This window comes from Saccopteryx bilineata, chromosome 1 (genome assembly GCF_036850765.1).
Source record: "Saccopteryx bilineata isolate mSacBil1 chromosome 1, mSacBil1_pri_phased_curated, whole genome shotgun sequence".
Lineage (NCBI taxonomy): Eukaryota > Metazoa > Chordata > Mammalia > Chiroptera > Emballonuridae > Saccopteryx > Saccopteryx bilineata.
Genome location: NC_089490.1, coordinates 30701804 through 30729050, shown reverse-complemented (window position 1 = coordinate 30729050; position 27247 = coordinate 30701804). Strand labels below are relative to the sequence as shown.

General features: G+C 43.4%; 1 protein-coding gene across 1 annotated transcript in view; it reads right to left on the bottom strand.

The window, feature by feature from the left end:
- Window positions 1–27247, bottom strand: part of LRRC1 (leucine rich repeat containing 1) — a 147306-nt gene that overhangs the window by 46587 nt on the left and 73472 nt on the right. The window contains exons 3-4 of the mRNA XM_066252719.1: window positions 11134–11212; window positions 7746–7835 (exon numbers count right to left, since the gene is read on the bottom strand). Coding sequence (XP_066108816.1) covers window positions 7746–7835; window positions 11134–11212 — 169 coding nt within the window. The remainder of the gene's footprint in view (window positions 1–7745; window positions 7836–11133; window positions 11213–27247) is intronic.

The window sequence follows — 27247 nt, the reverse complement described above, 5'->3', positions numbered from 1 at the left end:
TGCTGAATTCATTTATTAGCTCTAATAGTTTTGGTAGATTCCTTAGCATTTTCTATATACAAGATAATGTATCTCTGTAGATAAACTCATTTTTAAAAGTAAAACAAAACAAAATAATTGTAGTGTGTGATTTATTTGAGTAGAAATTGATACACCTGATCTCAAGAAAAATATTTTCAGTATTAAAATGTTCTTTTGGGGCCCTGGCCGGTTGGCTTAGCGGTAGAGCGTCGGCCCGGCATGCAGGAGTCCCGGGTTCGATTCCCAGCCAGGGCACACAGGAGAGGCACCCATTTGCTTCTCCACCCCTCCCCGTTTCCTTCCTCTCTGCCTCTCTCTTCCCCTCCCACAGCGAGGCTCCATTGGGGCAAAGATGGCCTGGGCGCTGGGGATGGCTCTGTGGCCTCTGCCTCAGGCGCTAGATGGCTCTGGACACAACAGAGCGATGCCCCAGAGGGGCAAAGCATTGCCCCCTGGTGGGCATGCCGGGTGGATCCCGGTTGGGCGCATGCGGGAGTCTGTCTGACTGCCTCCCTGTTTCCAGCTTCGGAAAAATGAAAAAAAAAAACAAAAACATATTCTTTTGGAGGGCAAATTCATTCAAACGTTGTTTCAACATTTGAAAACTTCTTGAAACAAAATTATCCTTCTTGGTTGTAAGTTAAATCTTCCAAGTGTTTTTAGTGATAGCCCAGTAAAAAGTCATTGTTCACTAGTCACTGTTTCCAAGAGGCATGCCTGAAAAATCCATTTTACTCAATTTTCCTACAACTTATCCAAGGCTTGGAATTCGATTCTCTAAGACCCTACTGAATGCTTCCCTCCTCCCCCAGTTCTGCCTGACCATGCTAACTGGCATCCTCAGTGATCCCTATCTCCAACTCTATCTCTATCCCTATCCCTATCCCTATCTCTAGCTCTATTTCTATCCCTATCTCTAGCTCTAGCTCTACCTCTCTATATATCTAAAATCATTTACTTAATTTAAGCCCAACTTTTTCTAAAAGAGATTTAAAGAGGTCTTTAAAAAGTGCAAATATGCAAAAAGTTTCACAAACCGGAAACTCTGGGACAGGGGAGGGAGAAGAAATGAATGTGCTTGCTGAGAGGCAACACGCAGCCAAGGAAATGCAGTTTCTTCACAGAAGAGCGAAGTTTAAATCCCAGCTCTACCACCCACCAGCGACGACCCCTGGGCCGATCACCGGTCCTCCTTCCACAGACACAGCTCATGAAGCCGAGGGGGTTAATGCTAACCTATGAGCACAGTTGTTGTGAGGAGAGAGTACGGGCGCCTCACAGAGCACCTGCCCCGCTGGAAACGCCAGCCACACCTCTCCCCCTAATTCCCTTCTACCCTTCGTCATATGGTGATACAACTGCCGTCACTGATCCCAGAAGTCAGCACTGAGCTTTCTGCAGCAAAAGCAGAGGAGGAAGTGTGATAAGTCAGAACTGTTATTAAAAGGAAAAAGCTTACCAGTTCTTCTGGTGAGGATTTTTTTCCCCCTAAAAATACTGTATTTCCCCATGTATGAGACGCACCGTTTTGGGGAAAAATTTGGGGTCTAAAAACTGGGTGCGTCTTAAACAGTGGTTGTAGACTTTTTTTTACTTGCATTTCCCACTTTTTCGCGCTTGTTTTTGCGCTCATTGTTGAAGACAGTGATTCCTCATCAGACACAGATGAGGACAAGCTAATGGATGGGAGTTTTGACAGTGATGAGGAGTTGTATAAATTTTATGATGAATAAAACGTGAGTTCAATAACTTTATGTAATACATTTTTTTTCAAACTTTGTGCTCCAAAATTAAGGTGCATCTTATACATGGGGAATATGGCACATATTTTTAAAATCCTTCCCTGATAGCTCTTTTATTAGGGTAATTAAGCAATATTAATAGATAGTAACTATTCTCCATTAGAAGGTTTTAGAGCAAATGAAAGCAGGCTTTGTCCAGGGTTGTTTCTTTATGTCAACTTTTCACACAAACTGAGTGTACAGCATTAACAGAAAACAAGGGGCTAGCACACAGCTTCCAGAACTTCACTGGGTTGCCTCTGATGGCAGGCTAAGGGTGGCAGGGTGTAGGAGGTAACACCGTGTGCCTTGTCACACCTGTTTGTTCAACACACCAGGGCAACGCCAGGTTCAGTACCAACACAGAGAGTTTAACAACAAGACCCCATTGCTGCAGGGTACAGGATGATCCAGGAGCACACGCTAATTGCCTGCACACAAACACTGAACAACTAGACTTCGGTGTGCAAAGGGCTAATGTGCTTATTGTGTGGGAAGTAAAGGGTAAGGTCAGGGAACCTGCAAATTTGCAATCTACTTCACCTCTTCCAATACATTGGAGAAGGCTTGACGAAAGACGGAATTTTCAATCATTAAGTAAGGAAAAAGCTGAGTCAGTTTGGAAAGACAAGGCAGGTACAATTTTTTAAAGTTTACTTTCCTGAAAGACTCTGAAGCTTTCTGCAGCGCTCAGCAGGATCCATGTCACAATAAAAGCCCCACAAAGCACGTTCCTACAATAAACAAGTACTGTCAAGGGTCTAAACAGTGGTCTCCAAACTTAACTTGAAAAATATTTGCAGCAGACTAATTTAAAGCAAATATTCTATGCAACACCAATACAAAAAAAAAATTTGTAGCTAATAATAGAGCTGTGCTTACGCAAACAGGAATCAGCAGGGACCACCCACCAGAGCTCTGTTTCTTACTCTCCACAATGCCCTGGAGGGACTTCAATGGAATCCCTGGGGCCCAACAAGGCAGGTTTGAGAACCACTCTTTGGAAGCTTAACTGACTCCCAAACATTTTATTCTAGAATGGCAGTCCCTATACATTTAAATGTATGCTTTCATAAACTTTTTATTTAATTTATAAAATTTTATTGTATATATTATAAAAATATATAAACAAAAAAATTTCAAGAGGATAAAATAAAAAGATATTTTAAAATATTTTATTAACAATACAAAAATCACGCCTGACAAGTTGTGGTAAGTTGTGGTGCAGTGGATAGAGTGTGGACCTGGGATACTGAGGTCCCAGGTTCAAAATCACAAGGTTGCTGGCTTGAGTGCGGTTTGCCAACTTGGGTGTGGGATCATAGATATGATCCCCTAGTCACTGGCTTGAACCCGAAGGTCAATGGCTCAGCTTGAGCCCACCCCCACACCTAGTCAAGGCACACTTGACAAGCAATCAATGAACAACTAAAGTGTCGCAACTATGAATTGATGCTTCACATCTCTCTCCCTTACTCTTTCTCTCTCTCTCTCTCTCTCTCACATACACAGACACACACACACACACACATACGCACAAAGAAAAATAAATACAAGATACTGTATTATGTATTCAATTATTTGTTTTACATTTAGGGACAAAACAATTGTTTGTAAATTGTTTGACACTTGGTTTAATGGCTGTAACAGGTGAGGGACTTCACAAGTTACACTGATCCAAAAAAACTGCACCATCAGCTGCATTTATTAAAATTAAATTTTTAAAATTTTCTTCTGACTACGAAAAAGTCTCTGTTGAAATTCAGTTGATAAATTACCATCTTCCCTAATGGCAACCACTTGTTTATCAATACTAATGAGAAGGTGTTGCATTTTTGTATTTTTAACAAAAGGGTTTTAAAAAAAATCCACTCAAGGTGACTTAGTTTCCCACTCGATATTAAATATCACCTTTGCTTTGAAGGACTGAGTAAGATGTTTATGTGCCATCACAGGAAAGGCAAAGTTGGGACATCTTATCCTAGTAAAAGAAAAACGTGCGATCGTGTGTGAGGTGGCCAGCATACCTCTGGGTAGTTCAAAGAGATTTTCATGATCATTCTTGTGTCATTATAAAGTAATAAAAAGATTCCCCTATTTGAAAGACTTGCTTTACTGAAGTCCGCACAGGAAGGGTTAGCCGTCACGTGGCCGCGTAGTACAGGATGAGAACACGTGCTGGGCCGCGGCGTGAGAGCAGAGCACCGCCCTCAGACATCGTGTGGTAGAGACAGCATGCTCAAGGCTTGTCCAACCCCACAGGAACCCTAGTGCCGGGCGATCAAGTTCACATTAGATATAGCACTACATTCCTGTCAAGGGTGTATCTTTACAAGCTGTGTTTTCAGCAACTGCTATGATAAAAGGCAGGGTCCAGGTGAAAAATCGATGCAGAAAAGGAAACAAGGTGTAGTCTGAGAAAGTGAGCAGGGCCCAACTGGTACCCAACCTCCTAGAGTAAAGAAATGGGGGCAAGTAAGAATGAAATAAAAATATTCTTTCAGTTTGTATGTATTACTTTTCAAACAGCTACCAGATTGTTAGGACAAAAATACTTATCAAGTGGTTTGGACCTAAGTACTTAACACATGGAACTACTAGGTATTGCTCGTGGCAGTAAGTCTTACTAAGTAAGAAAAGGTTAATGAGTCCCAAAGGGCCCTGGGAACCAACTGTCCCACGGTGCTGGCAGGTGCAGCAATGGAAAAACACAGGACTGGGACCAGCAGAGCCATACTCCAGTTCCAACTCTGCCACCAGAACACTCTTGAGATTAAAAGACTGTGGGCCAAACACACCATGGGACAGATGCTGGCAGATACCTCAGCGTCCTGCGAGTCTGCCTGTCCCACACAGAGGTGTGGCTCTCTTCTTCAGGCCGCACTCTGCCCACCCGGAGGGTGCCTGAGTCCTTGAGAAATCCATAGCTGTCAGGTTAACGCCAGGTTCTCTGCTAGGTGGCTAATGAGAAACAGCAGTCCCGGCTTCCCTGACGCTCGACAGACCCACACTGCAGTGGTGACTCATTTGACCAAATTAGCTGGGCTGCCTCATGCAGAAGACTCCACTTCGGAATCCACAAAGATAACAGCGCTGATCAATCACTCAGGTGGCCGTCTCCTGTCTTAAAGTTTCTGGACTATCAAATACTTATGCCTTGTTCACAAAACCATACTATCTGTGAGATGTTGTGTAGTGTGGCTAAATGCTCTAAAGAAATCCATTGGGCATCCTTTGGGAAACTGAAGAACCTTTGTCATGAGGAAAGTTAAGTTTCAAATAATGATTTGCTTACAGTGTAGCATACTTATGAATATATGAGATTTTTCTCACCAGTTTACCATTTCAACTTTTTTTATTTTTAAAATTTTAGTTTTATTGATTTTAGAGAGAGAGGAAAGGGGAGGGGAGAGGAAGACAGAGAGGGAGGGAGGGAGAGAGGGAGTGGGAGAAAGAGAGAGAGAAACATTGGTTTGTTCTACTTATTTATGCATTCATTGGTTGATTCTTGTATGTGCCCTGGCCAGGGACTGAACCTGCAATCTTGGCTTATCGAGACAATGCTCCAACCAACTAAACTACCTGGCCAGGGCCTCCATTTAAACTTCCAAGTAGTATTCCAGCATGACCCAGGAAACCAGAATTGCCCAATCTTCCCCAAAGAGAGGTCTGTTCTTCAATTATTTCTTTCTACTAAGCGCAAATGGGTTGTTGCTTTAACATGCATAAATCTTAAATCCAACAGGTAGAAATCATGAAGTCTCTTGGTATGGTAAGAAAAATTATTAAAAATCAGGAATAGAAAACTCTCTATTTCCTACTTAATTTCACAAATTAACCTGAGTCAGCTGATTCATTTATCTGACCCCCCTCCCCGCTCCCATATTCTTACTTCCTGCTGGGTGATTATTCACCACAGGGTTCAAGCTCAAAGTGAAATATGATTTTGGAAACAACCAGTATACACACAAGGGTATAACAGTAACACAAGCTGTTCAAGTCTAAAATAAAAAACAAAAAAAAATCCCATTACCCTTATTGCTATAGAAAAAGCAGATACATGAGAAATCCTGGACATTGACAAAAATAGGTACAGATATTATCAGAAAAGATGAGATTTAAAAATGGGATAAAAATATTGTAATTTATTCTAACATGATTATTAAATACATTTTCCACTGAAATAGTGCAGTAGGAAGTAGGAGGGGCACTATGGGTTAATAAGAACATATTTTCTCTCAAAATATTGAACCTTTTAAAAAAAGCCATGAATCAGGACAGAAGGGCAATGGCAGGCTGAGAAAGAAGGGTAGGAAAGGTGCAGGGGATTCTGTTCCGGAAAACCTGAGGAGCAGGGGGAGGACCAGCCACGAGGGCTTCTAATGACTCACATGGGGAGGCAGAGCCAAAAGCAGGTTAACCATTCTGAGTACGGGAACAGTTCATTCTTGTATTATTATTTATTTTGTATTACCTTCCATACAAACAACTATAAACCTACTTTTGCCAGACCCCATATGTTAATTAGAAACATATGAAACCTGACAAAGCAGGACTGCAGTGTAAGTGCATGAAATCCACAATGAACCACTGTTGTTTGCTCTGCAACTGATACCAAAAACTCAGGGTGTACTTGGGCTCCTTGTCCCCTTCAGCTCCTGAGAGCTAAAAGGCACCTGTCATTGTGTCCATGGTAATTTTTTTTATTTTTTAAATTTTTCATTTGTTGATTTTAGCAAGAAAGGAAAGGAGGGTGGGAGGGAGGAGGGAGGGGGGAAAGAGGTGGAGGGGGAGAGAGGAAGGGAGAGAGAGAGAGACAGAGAGAGAGGAAGAGAGACAGGATCTTACATGTGCCCTGATCGGGACCGAACCAGCAACTTTTGTGTTTTGGGACAATGTTCTAACCACCGAGCTATCTGGCCAGGGCTAAAGAGCACAACTTTTAATCATCAAGACTACTGGCATAATGGCAAAGCATCGGCGCGCGCCTCAGGCAAACACGGACCTACCTGCTGGCTGACACACGGTGAGCCAGCTGCCTTCTGCCCACACTGGAGGGAAAGCAGGGGCAGTGTTGCCCGTTAAAAACCTCCCGCACACGTCTACAAAGAGAAACTTTGCAGAACAGACATCTGTCAGATACACTGTAGTTCTCAAAAATCAATCTTCTGTTTCGCCTAAGAATTTAGGCAGGACAACACAAAAGAGAACCTTTATGACACCAGGGAACACAGGTCTACCGGGTCAGGCCAGCCAGCTGGGCTTTTATGGTAAGTGGTTAAGCCTGAGCCACCAGCCCTGATGTGACCCACTGTAAGCATGGGAAAGATCTGCTGAGATAATTCAATTAATCATCACTGGGTATGCAGAACAGGATATTTATTCATCAGCATATATTTTCCTCAGAGAATTTTCTTTCTTGCTGTGGCTGTGCTCCCCCATCGTCCCGCCCCCTCCCAATCCATGCCGGCTCTGCTAAAGCACCCTCTCCTCTCCCTCCCCTCAGGTCCGCAGCACAGAGACACTGGGGACACAGCTGTTGTCCAGTGTGTCCATGTTTTCAAAGGGGCCCTTCGCTGGCTCCTTTCCCTAACACGGCTTCAAGTCAGAGAGTGGTAGTTTGACGGCATTTAGTCACCGCTTCCAGGACACATGGCATTTTGCTTAAAGACTGTGAAATCCAGCAATGTAAAGAGAACTTCCAAACAAATTGGGTTTTTCACTAGTAACAAGTAGTGGCATCCTTTTTAACCATTAAAATTTAGGGGCAACTGGTTGTTAAAACACAGGAGGCTGGTGATGATCTTTCTTGAGGGTGATATGAAAGCTGAGTCAATGGCTTTCTGAATAGAAAAATAATTTCACAGGGAAGGAAGGTGGAATGGATGGGCGATGCAGGCGCCTTTTTGCCCTGGTCAACCCAAACTTCACATAAGAACTTACTTGCCAATATTTTCGGGTAGGGACTGCAACGAGATGTCATTCACAGAAAGACACGTCAAGTTCTGTAATTCTGGAAAGCTTTCTGGCAATCTAAAACAAACAAATGTTAATTGCAGAAGAAAAGTGCGTATATATAGTGTTTACGAAACATAATTATTTCTTCTATATGCTAATTGAAATAACCTCTGATTAATTATATCATGCATAGCATATCTGCCCTGCCTTCCTATATGTAAGACACTTATGGGGGGGGGAACAAGTACAGTGGCATGACAAATACCTGTTGACAGGGTGATTCAGAAATAATTAAAGAGGACAAATATTCAAGAACAAAGGGGGAAAATACTGCATGAATACTGAGTGCTCTATGAAAGAAAACGATAGTCACTATAGCTCAAAGTGCTCAAGAGTGAAAAGACTATTGATTAGCAGAAAATAAAGAGAAATTTTAGCTCACAGTTCTAATAAAACACATGACAGCTGCTCAATATATTTTTCCTGTAGCTTATAATACCCAGAGCAAAGCTATGAATTACTTAGAATTGATCAGCTGACAGCCAACTGCTGCATTCTTAATATTTTTCTTTTAATTTGACTTAAGTTGCCAATCACTTGAGGTAATTATATGTTTCACTGTGTTTTACACAAAAGGACATTTTGCATGCTTCCCTTAAACTCTACCGAATAGCAAAGGTTTCAAAGTGAATTATGTATAAACTTACAAAGAACGTTTTCTTTCAATATTTCTATGGTTACCAGTATTTAGGGAGGAAAAATAAAAACCTAGTTGAAGGCAAAAGGAGCTCATTGTAGCTAAAAATGCTGAAGGTCCTGATACATAAACCTAATGTAGAAAACAGAGCACGCAGGCGCTGGGTGGGGGGAGGGCTTCCTGCTTCTGTGATATATCTCCAGATTAGAATCTTCAGTTTTCTTCCCTTCCAAGTTACTTTTGTGAAAAACAAATACTAAGTAACTATTTGACATTTAATATAGGTAATTCCAAACTTCAAAACCAAACCTAGCATTGCAAGATGAGTATTAACTGGAATCTTCATAATCACTGAAATACATTCTTCATAATAGTTTTTACAAAGCTGAAGCCTCTTCCATGGTGGAATAGAGGTAAAATTCCTTACTTATTTCAATGAAAATGATTCAACTTATCTTTTTTGCCTCAGTTTTGACCAGAAAATATATATCACTTTATAGTTTTAAAACTAGATAAAATGATCTATAATATAAGAAAACTGTATATTTAAGTGGATGAATGGATGATTTGTTTTTTACTGGGTGTTAACATTAAGAGCCAAACTACGTAGTACGATGTATTCAGGAAGCACAGACTTAAGGTTAAGAGCCAAGAATTCTCATCTGAGATGTCCCTCAGAGGCTTCATGATCTCAAAGGTCATTTAAATGATTTGAGCCTCAGTTTCTTCAGCCATAAGATAAATAGGCAAAGCTAAATAATTTTTAAGGTCCTTTCAACTAAAAAATATCACCTTAATTCTTAAAACAGTATACCTGCCAAATTAAAAGGGCTTTACTTTAAGAAACCTGCCAAATATGAGGCCAAGGTAAAACCCAGTAAATCCTCATACAATGAGGGTGTGTTCTAGGAGAGAGAGTTTTAAGATAATGGTAAAATCTTATGTCAGCAGACTTAGAAAAGAAAAGCTAAAGAAGTAGGAGAGGGGATTAAGCAACTGAATGGTTAAAAAGAAACTCAAGGGCAGCATAATGAGTGTTTCCCAACTGCTAGACTCTAACTGCCTTAAGGATAATCAGCTCCGTTAACTTCAACAAACATGTACTGAATGCTCACTCCATTCCAGAAATTATAGTAGGGCTGGATACATATCAATAAATAATGGAGGAATATAAGTTAGCTTACTGTCTAGTCCTAGAGGTCTTGGGGAAAGAAAAAACTTCAACATAAATTTCAAGTGGAAGACCCCTGGAGGAGGGGTCCATGGGGATTAGTCAAGACATGTGATGCTTCGAGACCCCGAGGTCGCCAGCTTGAGCGTGGGCTCATCTGGCTTGAGCAAAGCTCACCAGCATGGACCCAAGGTCACTGGCTCAAGCAAGGGGTCGCTCGGTCTGCTGAAGGCCCGTGGTCAAGGCACATGTGAGAGAGCAATCAATGAACAGCTAAGGTGTCGCAACAAAAAAAACCCTGATGATTAATGCTTCTCTCTCCATTCCTGTCTGTCTGTCCCTATCTGTCCCTCTCTCTGACTCTCTCTCTGTCTCTGTAAAAAAAAAAAAATGACATGTGATGCTCCAGCTGTACCTTAAAGGAGAGTGAAAGGGCTGGCATCACCAGAGACAGAGGCATGAAATGAATGACACACATTTTATCACAGCAAAGCATGTCTGACACAGGCAACTGAGGGCAATGAAGGGGAAAGAGATCAAGGTCAGACAGGGGGTGGCAGAGGATGCATAGTACATCAAGGCGTTTGAACTTTATCCCATAGGAACAGGAGCCACCGAAAGGTTTGAAGAGGAACAACTGTATGGGAGATGGTTAAGAAAGTGGACAAGACTTGGGAACAGTGATGAGTTAGGAAGCTATTAGGTTAGAGCATACTAGATCACTATTTTCCATAAAAATGAATAAATGCTATTAGTAACCTGAGAAATCTTAGAATCAACCCAGCTGGCCCAGAGAAACCTCTGGAACAGACTCTCTAGGCTGCCTGTGCACTGCACTAAGCACACAGGTGCTTGGAAGCCAGTGGTCGGTGGGCTCATGACTGAGCTGGCAGCCACAATGAAGGGCTCCCTGGATGACACCCCTCAGCAATACCCAGGAAGGGCAAAGCTTGGCTCAGAGTAAAAGAGTGACAGATGGCTTTATTTGGAGGAATAAAACCAAAGAAATCCTCATAGTTGTTGCTAAAGTATGGAAATAATGGTGTCGGTAGAGCTGATTTTAAAAAAGAGAGAAGATGAGATACTAAGTATATTTTGTTCCTGGAGTGAAAAAAAATATATACATCTGATAGGACTTCTCCTTGGATACCTATGGAGTAAGCTCTACAGGAGTTTAGAACTCCCACAAGATTAGATGGATCAATAAATGATCTATAAACTACTCCAATTCTTCATATTGCTTCAGAAATGTACTCCTCACTCTTGCTTTGTACACTCCAGCATCCTACCCTAATCCTCTAACATCCTTTCAATGTGCCGTCAATGCAACAATGTGCCTTTCACTGTACAGTGCTATCTATATGAGTATCTGTGAAGGTCAACCATCCTCGGGAGACACAGCAATCCATCTAGATACCTCCACGATGGGTAACCTGGCTCTGTTCTTTGCCGGGTTCTCAAAGAAGATACTCTTTGTACTACAGAGAAGCAAACAGAAAGTTTACCTAGTCAGTGGATTTCCGCTGAAGTCAGCTATCTGTAGTGCTTTACAGAATGAGATGCTTTCAGGAATTTCAGGAATATCTGCAGGATTTACAAAAAAAGAGAAAAAAAAGGACTATCATTTACCACCACTGTTAACAGTTTTCACAGTCCTCAAGATACAGTCATAAGAGAATATCTGAAAATAATGACCTCTAATGAAATGTGACATAAATTTCTGAAGTATTTTTCTACATTTATATTTGCTTTCCTCATAAAAGATAATATGCTTCATAACAGAAGAACTTTAAAGAAAATATTAAAAACAACAACAACATCAAGTCCCATCACCCTATCAAAAGTCATTGATGGCATTCCCATCAAGCTTCTTTCCCTTATGTGTTGGAACAAAGGATTCTAAAGAATGCATTTTGTCCCCCAGAGACAGAGAGAGGGATAAACAGGGACAGACAGACAGGAACGGAGAGATGAGAAGCATAAATCATTAGGTTTTCGTTGCACGTTGCAACACCTTAGTTGTTCATTGATTGCTTTCTCATATGTGCCTTGACCGCGGGCCTTCAGCAGACTGAGTAACCCCTTGCTCGAGCCAGCGACCATGGGTCCATGCTGGTGAGCTTTGCTCAAACCAGATGAGCCTGCGCTCAAGCTGGCAACCTCAGGGTCTCGAACCTGGGTCCTCCACATCCTAGTCCAATGCTCTATCCACTGCGCCACCACCTGGTCAGGCAAGAATGCATTTTTAAATTAATAGATTTTCTTCTGGTTATAAACATAACAGTTTGGAAAAAAGAAAGAAAAGGCCAAAGAAGAAAATAAAAACCACTAAGATTCCCATCACCCAGAGATAGTATTTTATTTTGATGTATTGTTTAAGTTGTCATTCCTACACACACACACACACACACACACACCCACACACACACACTATGTATATAAATTACATTTCAAAATACTAGGTACATGGCGATTTGTTATTTTCTCTTTATTTTACAAACATTTCCCGTCATTATTTTTCTAAGCTTGGCTTTCTTAACAGAACAGGCCACTGCATGTAATTTCATACTTCATTTAATCAATCCCCCGTTGTTGGACACTTAGATGGTTTCCAAGTTCCTGATATTATAATTATATTATGTCCATTTCTGATTATTTCTTTAGGCAAAGCTCCCAGAAGTGCAATTATTGTGTCAAAGGCATTAACATCTCTACAGCACTTGACAAATATTGTTCAATTGCTTTAAAGATGGGCAAGTTATATATATTTTTACTTCTATCAGCTTGTACAAAGTGCCCAGTTCAACATCTCTGCCCTCCTTCCTTTCTCTTACATTTAAAGAACTGGCAATCCTATTGGTAAAACAGCCTGGCAACATTTTATTTTGCTTTATATTCCTTTTATTACTGAGGTGGCTGAATATTTTCCCCGTGTTTACTGGTAACTAAATATTGTGATTTTGAAATGACCAAAACTTTTTTTTTTTAATTCTATTTTTTTCCTGGTAGAAAAACCTAGAGTTATAGCTTTTAGGGCTTTAAAAGTTGACTTCACAGCATTTAATTTTAAGAATACATTTATTTTGGACACATTACCATTTAAGAAGGCCTAAAATAGCAAAAGGTCTCCTGGTGCCATGCTTTGTCTTCCACCAGTCTGACAAATGCAAGCTGAGTCAAAACATACCTAATATGTTTTGGGGTTGGCAGGGAGAAAGGAGAAACACGAAGGAAAACGGACACCTGGTCCAACAACCGCAAATTAACTAGAAGCTGCATCAAGGATTTTAGTTCAAATTTAAAAGCCAAAAACACTGAAATTTGATGCTAGTTTCATAAATATAATACACACACACACACACACATATATACATATATATATTATCTGCAGTGGAGTCTGGAATATATATATTTTTAAGACACAAACAATTGTGTGCCCTGAGGTACAAACAAAATGATAAATCCTTTTACACACGTTCCCTTATTTAATTTCTACATAAATTATTTTAATTTATAAATAATTGTACAAAATGAACAATAAGGCTCAGAAAGATAAAGGGACTTGCTCATCGTTACAGCCTATGTCACTGACTGCTGGCCCTCCCACTGAGGTCATGGCACTCTCATGCTTAAGATTAGTGAACGCCTATGGACCCACGACAGGATTAGCACCGCAATCTATCAAGGCAAGTAAGGCAACAACACACCATGGCTTGCCCTGCTCTGAAAGGTGCTGGCTGGCCTGGGCACTCCATCAGAGTCCTTCTGAAACCACTTCAGGCCTTGATGAGCAGTTTCTTGCAAGACTGAGAAAAACAGGTGTAAGTGCTGTAGCAGTCACCTCACAAGTGCCAAGTAAGATCAAGCGGGACACTAAAATGCAACTGTTAGAGTAGCTTGCTGCTCTATCCAAAGAAAGATCAAGGAAACGAAGAAAAAAGACAGGTACGTCAGTCAAGTAGAAGTCTTTAATATTACTCAGAGCATCTGAAATAGCACTGAAACTTGGGAAGATGGGCCTAGCAAGGAAACATGTGAATACTGACTGTAAAAACTCGGGTCAGGGGTGGCCTGGCATTTGGGGATCTGAGTATAACAAAAGCAACTGCCAGAGAACGCTCAGTCCAGACAGAGCTGACCGAGAGGATCGGCTGACAGGAAAGGAAGACATTCCCTCCTTACGCTAACCTGTTTAAACACACAGAAGTAGCAGCAGATCAACAAACACAAGACAGGTCTCCTAACCAAAGACCATTTCTTTCCACCATGTGTATGTTCCTAACTTGACCTCCCGAAATGTATTTGGCTATAAAAAACAAGAGCTCTAGACTGGGAAGGTAATACAACAGTTTGAAGAGCACTGGTTACCGGTTTGCTAATAAAGATATCAAAATAGCTACCTAAGAAAGGGAAATATCTATTCATCCTTAAATACCCAGCTAAAATGTCACATCCTCAGAGACATCTTCCTTGTGTGTCAAAAGAAAGTTGGATTCCCCTGTTCTCAAATTCCTCAGGCTTCACCTTTATGAGATCTATTATAGTTTTAATTAAATAATTGTTTGGTCAGTCTCTCTTACTGAACTCTAAACTCATTGGGAAGAAAGACTATATTGTCCCTGTCTCTGGCTATTTCCCCAAAGCTGACTCAGTATTAAGCATAAGCAGTCCATAGGTACTGAATGAATAAATGAGAAACAAACATTTCTAAGCCTCTGCAAGGACAGTCCCTCTCTCATATGAGTCATGAACTATCCTTATAGGGTAGGTATTATCTCTATTTTACCAGTAAGAAAACAGCTTAGTCCAAGTTACAAGATAAACTATTAAGCTTGTAAGTTATTGCCAAGTGAAATCCCCTTTAACTGGTTTCAAATGTTTTTCTCAGGACAATTGGGAATTAAAACTAAATATATGAAAAAAAGTACATATATCTATAACATACATAATTATATATAATTGTGTGTGTGTGTAAACTTCTCAATGAAGCCTAAGCTGACCACCTACCTAATTTAAAAAAATCATAATTTGCATCCTTTCCTCTGCAGCATCTCTCACCACTCCCACCACCCAGTTTCCAAAACCTTGTCACATTCTCTAATGATTTTTCCTAGCTGTCTTTTCTATCCACTCCTATTATTTCAACCTAATTCATTGATCATAGATCAATGTTTTTCAAATGCCAGTCCACAAACTAGTGCCGGTCCACTGGAAATTTTGTGCTGGTCCACAAAAGAGTTAACCACCCTGATGTTGTATAAAGATTACAGAGTCAGCCCTGGCCGGTTTGCTCAGTGGTAGAGCGTCGGCCTGGCATGCAGGAGTCCCGGGTTTGATTCTTGGCCAGGGCACACAGGAGAAGCGCCCATCTGCTTCTCCACCCCTCGCCTTCCTTTCTGTCTCTCTCTTCCCCTCCTGCAGCTGAGGCTCCATTGGAGCAAAGATGGCCCGGGCGCTGAGGATGGCTCTGTGGCCTCTGCCTCAGGCGCTAGAATGGCTCTGGATGCAACAGAGCAACGCCCCAGAGGGGCAGAACATCGCCCCCTGGTGGGCATGCCGGGTGGATCCCAGTCGGGCGCATGTGGGAATCTGTCTGACTGCCTCCCGTTTCCAGCTTTGGAAAAATGCAAAAAAAAAAAAAAAAAAGAGAGAGAGAGAGAGGAGAGAGAGATTACAGAGTCTATAATCACTGAAACCAGCACTTAATTTCTGGCACCAGTCTGCTGAATAGAGATTGGAAACCACTGATCTAGATAACTACAGTATCTTCTTAAATGGTCTTTTCCTGTACCCAGTATCCAACTGGTCCTCCATCAAATCCAAACAACCAGAGAGCAATCAGCACCACTTTGCTATTAGGTTTGTTCTCTTGGGCAAACAACCTGAATTATGCCTTTAATTTCCTTGTCTGACAAACCAATCACTGGTAGATATTTTTAAATAACCTCAGCATATCATACCTTAAGTGCTGCAGAAATTCAGAGAAGGGAGTCAGCTAGACAAAGGCTACCTATGCTGTGAACCAAATAATGGCACAGGAGAAGTCCAGGCATGAATGCAACACTGGATACTAAGTGAGTGGAGAGTTTGCCTGAACATCAATATGGGAGTATTTGGAGAGAAAGTTGGAAACACAGCAGATTATCAACAGCCAGATTGGGCAGTTGACAGTTAATTTGCTAGACCAGGAGTTTCCTCGTCTATAGACGGGAGAAGAGCACACCTCCAGCGTAGGGTTACTGTAAGGACAGAGGACAGCAGCACAAATAAAAGCACATGGCACATTCTATTTGACTTTTGTTACTGGGTAGGCCCACTTTCCATTCAATTTTCCTCTCAAGGCCAAATAATTTGAAGAAAAGTAGTGTTATTAATAGAGATGAGAGAATTTAGAGGGCTTCTATTGTATTAGCCAAAATAATACAATTTTTATTCACTTTATTTCAAGTTTCTACATAAGGTAACAAATTCTAAATCATATTTTTTATTAATTCAAACTGGTTTTGTCTCATGTATGTTCAAAAAGTAAAGTATGAAACACGATATTTGCAAAATGTCCAAGAATGACTGTAAAAATAAGTAATATCTTCCCTATAACTTTCTTAAAAGATAGCCTTTAATTCAGACCCACTCTAAGCTATCATTAGTTCTGAATCAAAATTACTTTAAATTAGTGAGACATAGTTAATACTCTAAAAATAAAAGTACCAAATCTGTAGTTTACCAGTATAACCATTACCACAGCCAGTATACAGGATATAGATAATCAGCCCAGACTTCCCTCAGTTCAGAAATCTTTTTCAACACCACCATACAGACAACAATCCCAGCTCCATTAGCCAAAAGGCCTTCTGAGACAGACAGAGCTTTCACCATAGATCCTGTCACTGAAAAAGTCATTTAAAAGAACATGCCTGCCCTTCCTGGCACTCATATTCTTTACTTGACTTCCATTTTATTTTTTAATTTTTGTGTGTGACAGAGAGAGAGAGAGAGAGAGATAGAGAGAGAGGGAGAGAGAGAGAGAGAGAGAGGAACAGATAGGGATGAACAGACAGGAAGGGAGAGATGAGAAGCATCAATTCTTCCTTGCAGTACCTTAGTTGTTCAATGATTGCTTTCTCATATGTGCCTTGACCTGAGGGCTACAGCAGAGCGAGTGGCCCCTTGCTCAAGCCAGCAACCTTGGGCTCAAGCCAGTGACGTTGGGCTGAAGTCAGCGATCTTGGGCTTCAAGCCAGCAACCTTTGGGCTCAAGCCAGCAACCATGGGGTCATGTTTATGATCCCATGCTCAAGCCAGCGACACTGCACTAAAGCTGGTGAGCCTGTGCTCAAGCCAGATGAGCCAGTGACCTCGGGGTTTCAAACCTGGATCCTCTGTGTCCCAGGCCAACACTCTATCCACTGCACCACAGCCTAGTCAGGCTCAACATCCATTTTTAATATAAGTCAAGCTGAGATCTCACCTTCCCCTACCCCCACACAAGTAACACACAGGCCTAGTCTAAAGTCTTTTATAAGGAATCGGGGCTCTCTTCCCATAATGCCCAAGTCCTCAAGGTGGCCCGCACCTATTCCTGAAAAGCTATTGCCACTTTAGGGTCCCTTCTGTGACAGGGATGATGCAGACTGGACGCAGTGACCTCTCAGGTTCTCCAAGTTTGTGTGTGAGTCTAGAAATTTCCAGGGCATTTCCTTTCCCAGAGGAGTGGGCACAGACAGCCTGTCCGTTTATGACCATAGCTCTGTGCCGCCTAGTGCGTCAAGTGCTTTCTGAAAAAGCTACTCACTGGCATTTACTTTTGTTCTACATAAATACCATCTCTTTGGGTTCAAGATCTATCTGATATGGAAGCTCTAATACTAGGTTCTCTACACTTGTTCAGTAGACAGCTAGTTAGGTACCAAAAAAAGTGAAGGAAGCAAAACTGCCTAAGCCTGATTGAGTCCGGAAGCTAGAGCTTCACAGACATCCCAGGGGACAGCGTGTCCTCCACCAAAGGGACATTAATCCCAAACAGGCAGGAAAGACCAGCTTTCCAATCTCCCCAGGGAACAACCAGCCCCTTTGCCAAGATTTGGCATGGTGGGGGAGGGGAGCATAAACAGTAGGGGTAAATCCTTTGCACATGTGCAGTGGAAACCCAGATGACAGAGGTAAAACGATGAGGTGTGTGCTGTAGGAGCCAAAACGGCAACCATAAAAGGGAGGAGACAAAACCTTGGAAAATCCAGGGGAAAACCCAGATAGGATAAACCCTGAAAGATCCAGGAAAGGGACTGGACGGTCTGAAAGAAAGCCTCTTCTCTCCCAAGCCAACGGAAATATAACCAAAGGTTAATAAAGGGCGAACCTCTCGTGCTCTCTCCCTTTGGCAGCCACGCGGGCTGGATGGAACAGACTGTGCTGGACTCCTGGAACCTCAGATGCCGGCTAACGGCAGGCAGCTCTGGGTCCTGGCCCTCCCCTGGGCTTGGTGGGGTAAAGCGCGACCCTGTGGCCCTAGAGGCTGGACTTCTCCCGCAGCAAACAGGCGCTGAGCCACCTGGTTGCGGGTGAGACATTAGGCATGGCGTACCTGGGGGCAGTCCTCTGTCTTTGCTCCAGGAAATCTTGCTGCAACACCTCCAATCTTCCTATGGGTGTATCCCTGACATGCATTTCCTGCGATTTCCTCTAGCAACACACCAAGCGTACCGTGATATGCTAAGAAAATAAGTCTTATGTTTTAAACAATTTTTCTATTGCTGTTCACACTCAATATTATTCTGCACTGGTTTCAGGTGTGCAGCATAGTGGTTAGACAATCATGTACCATGTATCACTTTGTAAAGACTTATGTCTAAGTCGGCCCTGGCCAGTTGGCTCAGCGGTAGAGCGTCGGCCTAGCGTGCGGCGGACCCGGGTTCGATTCCCGGCCAGGGCACACAGGAGAAGCGCCCATTTGCTTCTCCACCCCTCCGCCGCGCTTTCCTCTCTGTCTCTCTCTTCCCCTCCCGCAGCCAAGGCTCCATTGGAGCAAAGATGGCCCGGGCGCTGGGGATGGCTCTGTGGCCTCTGCCCCAGGCGCTAGAGTGGCTCTGGTCGCAACATGGCGACGCCCAGGATGGGCAGAGCATCGCCCCCTGGGGGGCAGAGCGTCGCCCCTGGTGGGCGTGCCGGGTGAATCCCGGTCGGGCGCATGCGGGAGTCTGTCTGACTGTCTCTCCCTGTTTCCAGCTTCAGAAAAATGAAAAAAAAAAAATGAAAAAAACAACAACAAAAAAAAGACTTATGTCTAAGTCTTACATATTTTTGTGGCTATTCTCTAAGATTATCTCATTCCTTTTGGTAGTATTGGATATAGGAAGCTAAAGGTGACTAGAAATGCTTATAGAAAGCAAATTACTATCTCCATCTATTAATCTGGGTGTTTTTTTTCAAATCTGCAAAGAATAACATTTTAAACTTCAGGACATACAACATAGACAGTTTAGTAAGTTGAAATTTTATTATTAAAAACAAGGTAAGAGCTATGTAAGTAATCATCTACACTTCTTATAACCCCACAGCAAGACGGCTGAGCTGCTTACTCAGTGCAAGGTGCTCACAAGGTCAGAGTCCTGGATGCAGCCCAAGCGTAGACCAGTTTCCCTCTCCTCGTTCCAACGTCACTGCACTCAGAGGGCCCTTTACCTCAACACTTGTGCTCGAAAAACAGCCAACAGCTGATCTTCATTAAACAGGTACGAAGTCTCAGGCACAATTCTAAGTACTCTGTACAAATTAACTCCTGTCAATCTTCACAGAAACTCTAAGAAAGTTCCTGTTATTGGAACAAGACAGGGTTGTCTACTCTTTCCACTCTTATTTAATGTGGTGCTAGAGGTTCTAGCCAGAGCAATCAGACAAAACAAAGAAATAAAAGGCATCCATATTGGAAAAGAAGAAGTAAAGGTATCACTTTTTGCAGATGACATGATCCTATACATCGAAAACCCCAAAGAATCTACAAAAAGACTATTAGAAACAATAAGCCAATACAGTAAGGTCGCAGGATACAAAATTAACATACAAAAGTCTATAGCCTTTCTATATGCCAACAATGAGACATTTGAGAATGAACTCAAAAAAATAATCCCCTTCACAATTGCAACAAAAAAAATAAAATACCTAGGAATAAACATAACAAAGAATGTAAAGGACCTATATAATGAAAACTACAAAGCATTGTTAAGGGAAATCGAAAAAGATATAATGAGATGGAAGAATATTCCTTATTCTTGGCTAAGAAGAATAAATATAATCAAGATGGCCATATTACCCAAAGCAATATACAAATTTAATACAATTCCAATTAAAATTCCAAATACATTCTTTAAAGAAATGGAACAAAAAATCATCAGATTTATATGGAACTATAAAAAACCCTGAATAGCCAAAGCAATCCTAAAGAAAAAGAATGAAGCTGGGGGCATTACAATACCTGACTTCAAACTCTATTATAGGGCCACGACAATCAAAACAGCATGGTATTGGCAGAAAAATAGACACTCAGACCAATGGAACAGAATAGAAAGTCCAGAAATAAAACCATATATATATGGTCAAATAATTTTTTATAAAGGGGCCAACAACACACAATGGAGAAAAGAAAGCTTCTTCAACAAATGGTGCTGGGAAAACTGGAAAGCTACATGCAAAAGAATGAAACTTGACTACAGATTGTCCCCTTGTACTAAAATTAACTCAGAATGGATCAAAGACCTAAACATAAGACCTGAAACAATCAAGTACATAGAAGAAGACATAGGTTCTAAACTCATGGACCTTGGTTTTAAAGAGCATTTTATGTATTTGACTCCAAAGGCAAGAGAAGTGAAGGCAAAAATAAATGAATGGGACTACATCAGACTAAGAAGTTTTTGCTCAGCAAGAGAAACTGACAACAAAATAGACAGACAACTAAATGGGAAATGATATTTTCAAACAACAGCTCAGATAAGGGCCTAATATCCAAAATATACAAAGAACTCATAAAACTCAACAACAAACAAACAAACAAACAATCCAATAAAAAAATGGGAAGAGGACAGAACAGACACTTCTCCCAGGAAGAAATACAAATGGCCAACAGATATATGAAAAGATGCTCATCTTCATTAGTTATTAGAGAAATGCAAATCAAAACTACAATGAGATACCACCTCACACCTGTTAGATTAGCTATTATTAACAAGACAGGTAATAGCAAATGTTGAAGAGGCTGTGGAGAAAAAGGAACCCTCATTCACTGTTGGTGGGACTGTAAAGTAGTGCAAGCATTATGGAAGAAAGTATGGTGGTTCCTCAAAAAACTGAAAATAGAACTACCTTATGACCCAGCAATCCCTCTACTGGGTATTTACCCCAAAAACTCAGAAACATTGATACGTAAAGACACATGCAGCCCCATGTTCATTGCAGCATTGTTCACAGTGGCCAGGACATGGAAACAACCAAAAAGCCCATCAATAGAAGACTGGATAAAGAAGATGTGACACATATACACTATGGAATACTATACTACTCAGCCATAAGAAATGATGACATCAGATCATTTACAACAAAATGGTGGGATCTTGATAACATTATATGGAGTGAAATAAGTAAATCAGAAAAAACTGCATTTTTCCATACTTAGGTGGGACATAAAAACAAGACTAAGAGACATTGACAAGAGTGTGGTTGTTACGGGGCAGGGGGCACAAAGAAAACTAGATAAAGGTGACGGAGGACAATCTGACTTTGGGTGATGGGTATGCAACATAATTGATCGACAAGATAACCTGGACATGTTTTCTTTGAACATATGTACCCTAATTTATTGATGTCACCCTAGTAAAATTAATTTAGAAAGAAGAAAGTTCCTGTTATCGTTTCCATTCTCTGCACAAGGAGCTGAGCACCAAATGGTAAGGGCCAAACTGAGTTTGCATAGCTACTAAGAGGTGGACCAGGACGTGAACCTAGGCTTCTTACGCCAGCGACTGCACTCTTCACCATAAAGGTATGTTGTCTCTAAAAAGAATGAGTGAGGTCAAGAGAAATCACACAACTCAACCCCAGTGCCCTACAGCTCCAAGCCACTGGTGTGTGCCACTTGTGAAGGACAAAGATCACCCATCAGCAGCTCAGTGGAAGGGAGCCAGGCGGGAAGTGCACCATCCCACCTGACCTCTTTGAAGACAGATTTTATCTTGCCTTTTACCTAAGTCTTCTAATTAAGCCAAGCCAAGCTAATAATTTGTTTTCAAGATAACACAACACAAATATCAAACAGAAGAAACTTTAAAACTTTATTCTGTGGTGTGACTAATCTTTATCAACTCTTGATTATGACAGTACTGAAATTAGGTATATTATTTAAGTACATAATATTACACCATTTCATAACTGTTTCTTGCTTAATGTAGGTCCTACAAGAGAAGAAAGAAAATTTAGTTAGCACTACCAACAAAAAGGCAATATAGTACCTGAAAATTTCAACTAAATCTTCCCTGAATAGCCTCAAATAAATTAGGCCTTCCATATTGCCCAATACTTTTTCTTTGAAGCACTTCGCTCAAAAGCATATAACATTTATTGACTCCCTTGCTTCCCCACTAGACGTACTGTATATCCTCCACTAGCTCAGGGATCAGATCTGTATTGTCCCCCAACGTCTCCCCAGTGTTTAACACAGTGCAGGCCCTTAACAGAAGTTCTGCATACACACACCACCATGGGCCCGGAGTCGGAACCAGACGCCAGAGCCACCGTCGTCAGCCTAGGTAAACTTCAAATACTCTGAGCTTCTACTTTGTGTTTGGGTTCTCTGCTTCATTCACTACCCAAGACTACTGACAAGTAGAGTGAGATAAAGTATATGAAAATTTGGCAAAGTACATAAATGACAAGGCCTAAAAAACGGGGAGAGGAAAGCAAACATCCCCAGTTGGTACAGATTGTTTTTTTGGAGTGTGGGTCACTTTTTGTATCAACATGTGGAGTCTGGGGCAAGACCTGAAATTGCCACCGAACTGCCTGTTGTTCTTGGAGATGCCGCTTTTGAAATCAGTCACCTGACCGTTGTCACTGCTACTCATCTTAGATACAAGTGGAAAGCCTCAGGCACAGAGAGACTAGCGGGCGACAGACTAAGGGTCAGGAGAAGTGACGGAGATGGCTCTGAAACGAGGAGCCACTCCCTCCCAAGCTCTGCTATACTCCAAGTAAGAGCTGGCATTTCTCAGGGCCTGTTATGTGCCAGGTCTTGTGCCTGGCACTGGGCAGGCATCATCTCTAACTCTTAACACAGACACTGAGATAGACCATAGTCCCATTAACAGATGCAAGAGCAGGCTCAGAAACATCAACTAAATTCTCTGAGCTCACTCTGTTGACATGCGGAAGAGCAGAGCCTTGAAATCCCAGTCCATCTGCCTCACGGACAGTGAAGACTGTGAAGTAACTGTTGAGGATCTGGGGAGTCAGATTCGATCAGTTCCAAACGTGTGGAAGGATAAGAAATGCCAGAGGAAGTGCATGTGGAGACAGAGCAAGGACAAACACAAGTGCGAGGTCCTGAGCTACTGCGGGGCCGCAGTCTGAGGGGAGGAAGCGGTGCCTCCCTGTGGTAACAGGGACAGGGCACCCAACAGGCCAAGGGGACAGAACTGAGGGAGCAGGGACCAGACAAGGGAGCAAAGGGTGTCACCAAGAGAGACGGTCAGTGTGGCAACCCACAGGTAAGGAAGACGTGAACTGCTCTCTGAGGAATTTGCTGTCATCTTCCAAAGGACAGGCCCAGAGCAGTGTGAGGGAGAGCCAACCACGGAGGCTGAGAGATGGTTGATAGAGGCCAGGGGAGTATAAAACAGGACCTGCCCAGTTCTAGGCTGATACACGGTGTTCACGGAAAATGGAAAGAAGTAATACAATTTTCTGCCCATGGCCAGTCTATTTATTTAAAAGAACTGTTAATAAATCAGAGAATATATCCTGACCGAGGCAGGGGGTGCTGAAATCTGTCTTCTACTAAATGAATGATAGTCTTTCTTAAAAAAATAAAGAGTCAGCAATCCTGTGTCACAACCCCATTTTTTAAAAATTATACTGCTCCACTGACTCTAAAAGCCTGAGAACCTGGGGTAGAGTATGTCTGGCAATTAGGGGGAGAGGAAACGGTTTTTTAGCCAGAGGAGAATAAGGCCATTGTGTTTGGGTTTCATTGGTTTGGAATATCGGCAGAATGAGCAGAGAGGCAGCTTGAAGTAGGAGGGAAGGAAGCTGTGGAAGGAAGCTCATTCCCATTTCTGCTCAGAAAGCAACGAGGAGGGCAGCGCACTGTGGGAGGGAGGCCTGGGCCAGCGGCAGCTCAGAACCCTGGCTACATGAAGGGACAGAACGGAGCCTGCACCAGCGGTGTAAGAAGGCCCATAACTTGAGAGTGGGCTCATGGGATGAGATCCACCAATCCACAGCAGAAGCAAATGGCAAACTCCCATGGTTTTAAGAAGAAAATTAGCTGCTACAATATGAAACATTCTCAGAAAAAAAAAAAAAAAAAAAAAAAAAAAAAAAAAAAGACACTGCATCTATTAGGCAATGCTGCAGGGAGACTGGGAGGGTCACACTGGCATGGAATGTAGGGTCCCATTATGTATAAAAATCCTGAATAGAGACCTGGCCAAAGACAGAATTCAAAGGCTACAAGAAATAAACAACTAGCAGTGAACAGAACAAGCATGCAAAAAGAGACGCTGACAGCCTGTAGTAAAACACTGAATGTTGCGACTTTGGGCATACTCAATACATCATATTGCTTCATTTAGAATTATTTAGTGCTCGGGTAAAACAAGGTCCTTGTGTGCCAAATGGGCTGGCTGGTTAAGACAGTCTGAATGCTAGGCTGCTGGTTGCCTGACTCAAACCTGCTTAAAAATATCTGGGATTGTCAAAACCAGACTAAATATGAATGCATACTCCAAGTCTACATTTGCTGCCACAGCTGTTCCTCTGCATGTGCGGGGTGGGGCGGGAGGGGGTAGCTAAAGGGAGAGATGTTTTCTGTTTCAAACGCATCATCCCATTTATCATCAGGGGTCCCCAAACTTTTTACACAGGGGGCCAGTTCACTGTCCCTCAGACCGTTGGAGGGCCGGACTATAAAAGAAACTATGAACAAATCCCTATGCATACTGCACATATCTTATTTTAAAGTAAAAAAACAAAAAACAAACAAACAAACAAAAACAGGAACAAATACAATATTTAAAATAAAGAACAAGTAAATTTAAATCAACAAACTGACCAGTATTTCAATGGGAACTATGCTCCTCTCACTGACCACCAATGAAAGAGGTGCCCCTTCCGGAAGTGCGGCGGGGCCGGATAAATGGCCTCAGGGGGCCGTACTTTGGGAACCCCTGATTTATCATAGTATTGCAGCCACCACAGGCTACGCGGGAGGCAGCCGTCCCTGCAGTCATGGGCTTAACTCTGGCCCAAGCAGCCTTCCACTGTTTCTGCAGGGAAGACGGGCACGGGCACGGCAGGCGGCAAGGCCGACTTCCCCCTCGTCTCTGCAGGGAAGACGGGCACGGGCACGGCAGGCGGCGAGGCCGACTTCCCCCAGTCTCTGCAGGGAAGACGGGCACGGGTACGGCAGGCGGCAAGGCCGACTTCCCACCGTCTCTGCAGGGAAGACGGGCACGGGCACGGCAGGCGGCAAGGCCGACTTCCCACCGTCCCTGCAGGGAAGACGGGCACGGGTACGGCAGGCGGCAAGGCCGACTTCCCACCGTCTCTGCAGGGAAGACGGGCACGGGCACGGCAGGCGGCAAGGCCGACTTCCCACCGTCCCTGCAGGGAAGACGGGCACGGGCACGGCAGGCGGCAAGGCCGACTTCCCCCCGTCTCTGCAGGGAAGACGGGCACGGGCACGGCAGGCGGCGAGGCCGACTTCCCCCCGTCTCTGCAGGGAAGACGGGCACGGGCACGGCAGGCGGCGAGGCTGACTTCCCCCCGTCTCTGCAGGGAAGACGGGCACGGGCACGGCAGGCGGCGAGGCCGACTTCCCCCCGTCTCTGCAGGGAAGACGGGCACGGGCACGGCAGGCGGCGAGGCCGACTTCCCCCCGTCTCTGCAGGGAAGACGGGCACGGGCACGGCAGGCGGCAAGGCCGACTTCCCACCGTCTCTGCAGGGAAGACGGGCACGGGCACGGCAGGCGGCAAGGCCGACTTCCCCCCGTTTCTGCAGGGAAGACGGGCACGGGTACGGCAGGTGGCAAGGCTGACTTCCCGCCCGCCGTCCCTGCAGGGAAGACGGGCACGGGCACGGCAGGCGGCGAGGCTGACTTCCCCCCGTTTCTGTAGGGAAGACGGGCACGGGTACGGCAGGCGGCAAGGCCGACTTCCCCCCGTTTCTGCAGGGAAGACGGGCACGGGTACAGCAGGTGGCAAGGCTGACTTCCCGCCCGCCGTCTCTGCAGGGAAGACGGGCACGGGCACGGCAGGCGGCGAGGCCGACTTCCCCCCGTTTCTGCAGGGAAGACGGGCACGGGCACAGCAGGCAGCAAGGCTGACGTGGGTCTCTTGGTGCCGGATAGAAGGCGGGACAGAGGGACCCTTTGTCAAAAGTTTTATTTTAGGGTCTTGGCACTGGTGCTAGCAAAGAGCTTTCCCAGTTCAGAAGGTTTTCACCTAATCCAGCCACAACTACCAAAATAACCTTTACGCCTCAGATTTTCTTTCCTCCCCTGCAGAGGTGGCTAAACATACACAAACATGTTTTGAGGTACAAGGTCCTGATTCCAAAAAAGTTAACAACAACAACAAATCATCAAATATAATTTTTTTTTTATTAAGTGAGAGGTGGGGAGGCTGAGAGGTAGACTCCCACACGTGCCCTGACCGGGACCCACCAGGCAAGCCTCGCACAGAGCAACGTTCTGCCCATCAGGGGCCGCCGCTCCACAGCCCGCCTGATGTGAGGCCACGGAGGCTGGGGCCAACTTGCTCGAACCATTTGAGCTATAGCTGCGGGAGCGGGAGCGGGAGGGGGGAGAGGGGGGAGAGGGGAGAGGGGAGAGGGAGACTGTGAGGGGGGGGAGAGGGAGACTGAGAGGGGGGGAGAGGGAGACTGCGGGGGGGGGGGGAGAAGCAGATGGGTGCTTCTCCTGTGTGTCTTGACTGGGAATTGAACCCAGGACACTTCCACACATGGGGCTGACACTCTAATGCTGAGCCAACCTGCCAGGGCCAATCATCAAATATTTAATATTAGGTTTCATGTTAAATAATACAAAGGAGGGGGGAAAAGTGAATAGTTTGGCATTCTTTTTTTACTTACCCTTCTCCTCAAACAAAATATATATGATTTCAGATAATTTCTACCTAAACCTCAAGATGACAGCAACTAAATACCAGACACTAAAAACAATATTTGTATTCATCAGTTACTTCATTCATTCAAAATTATAGCTCATTTTATTTATGCTCATACAATATGGACAAAATTACAACTACTAATATTTGTGTATCAAAATCCTCTAGGAAAATGCAATCTTCCAGTGGATGAATGCTTTGGTCCTGAAATTAAGTCTTTAGCTCTC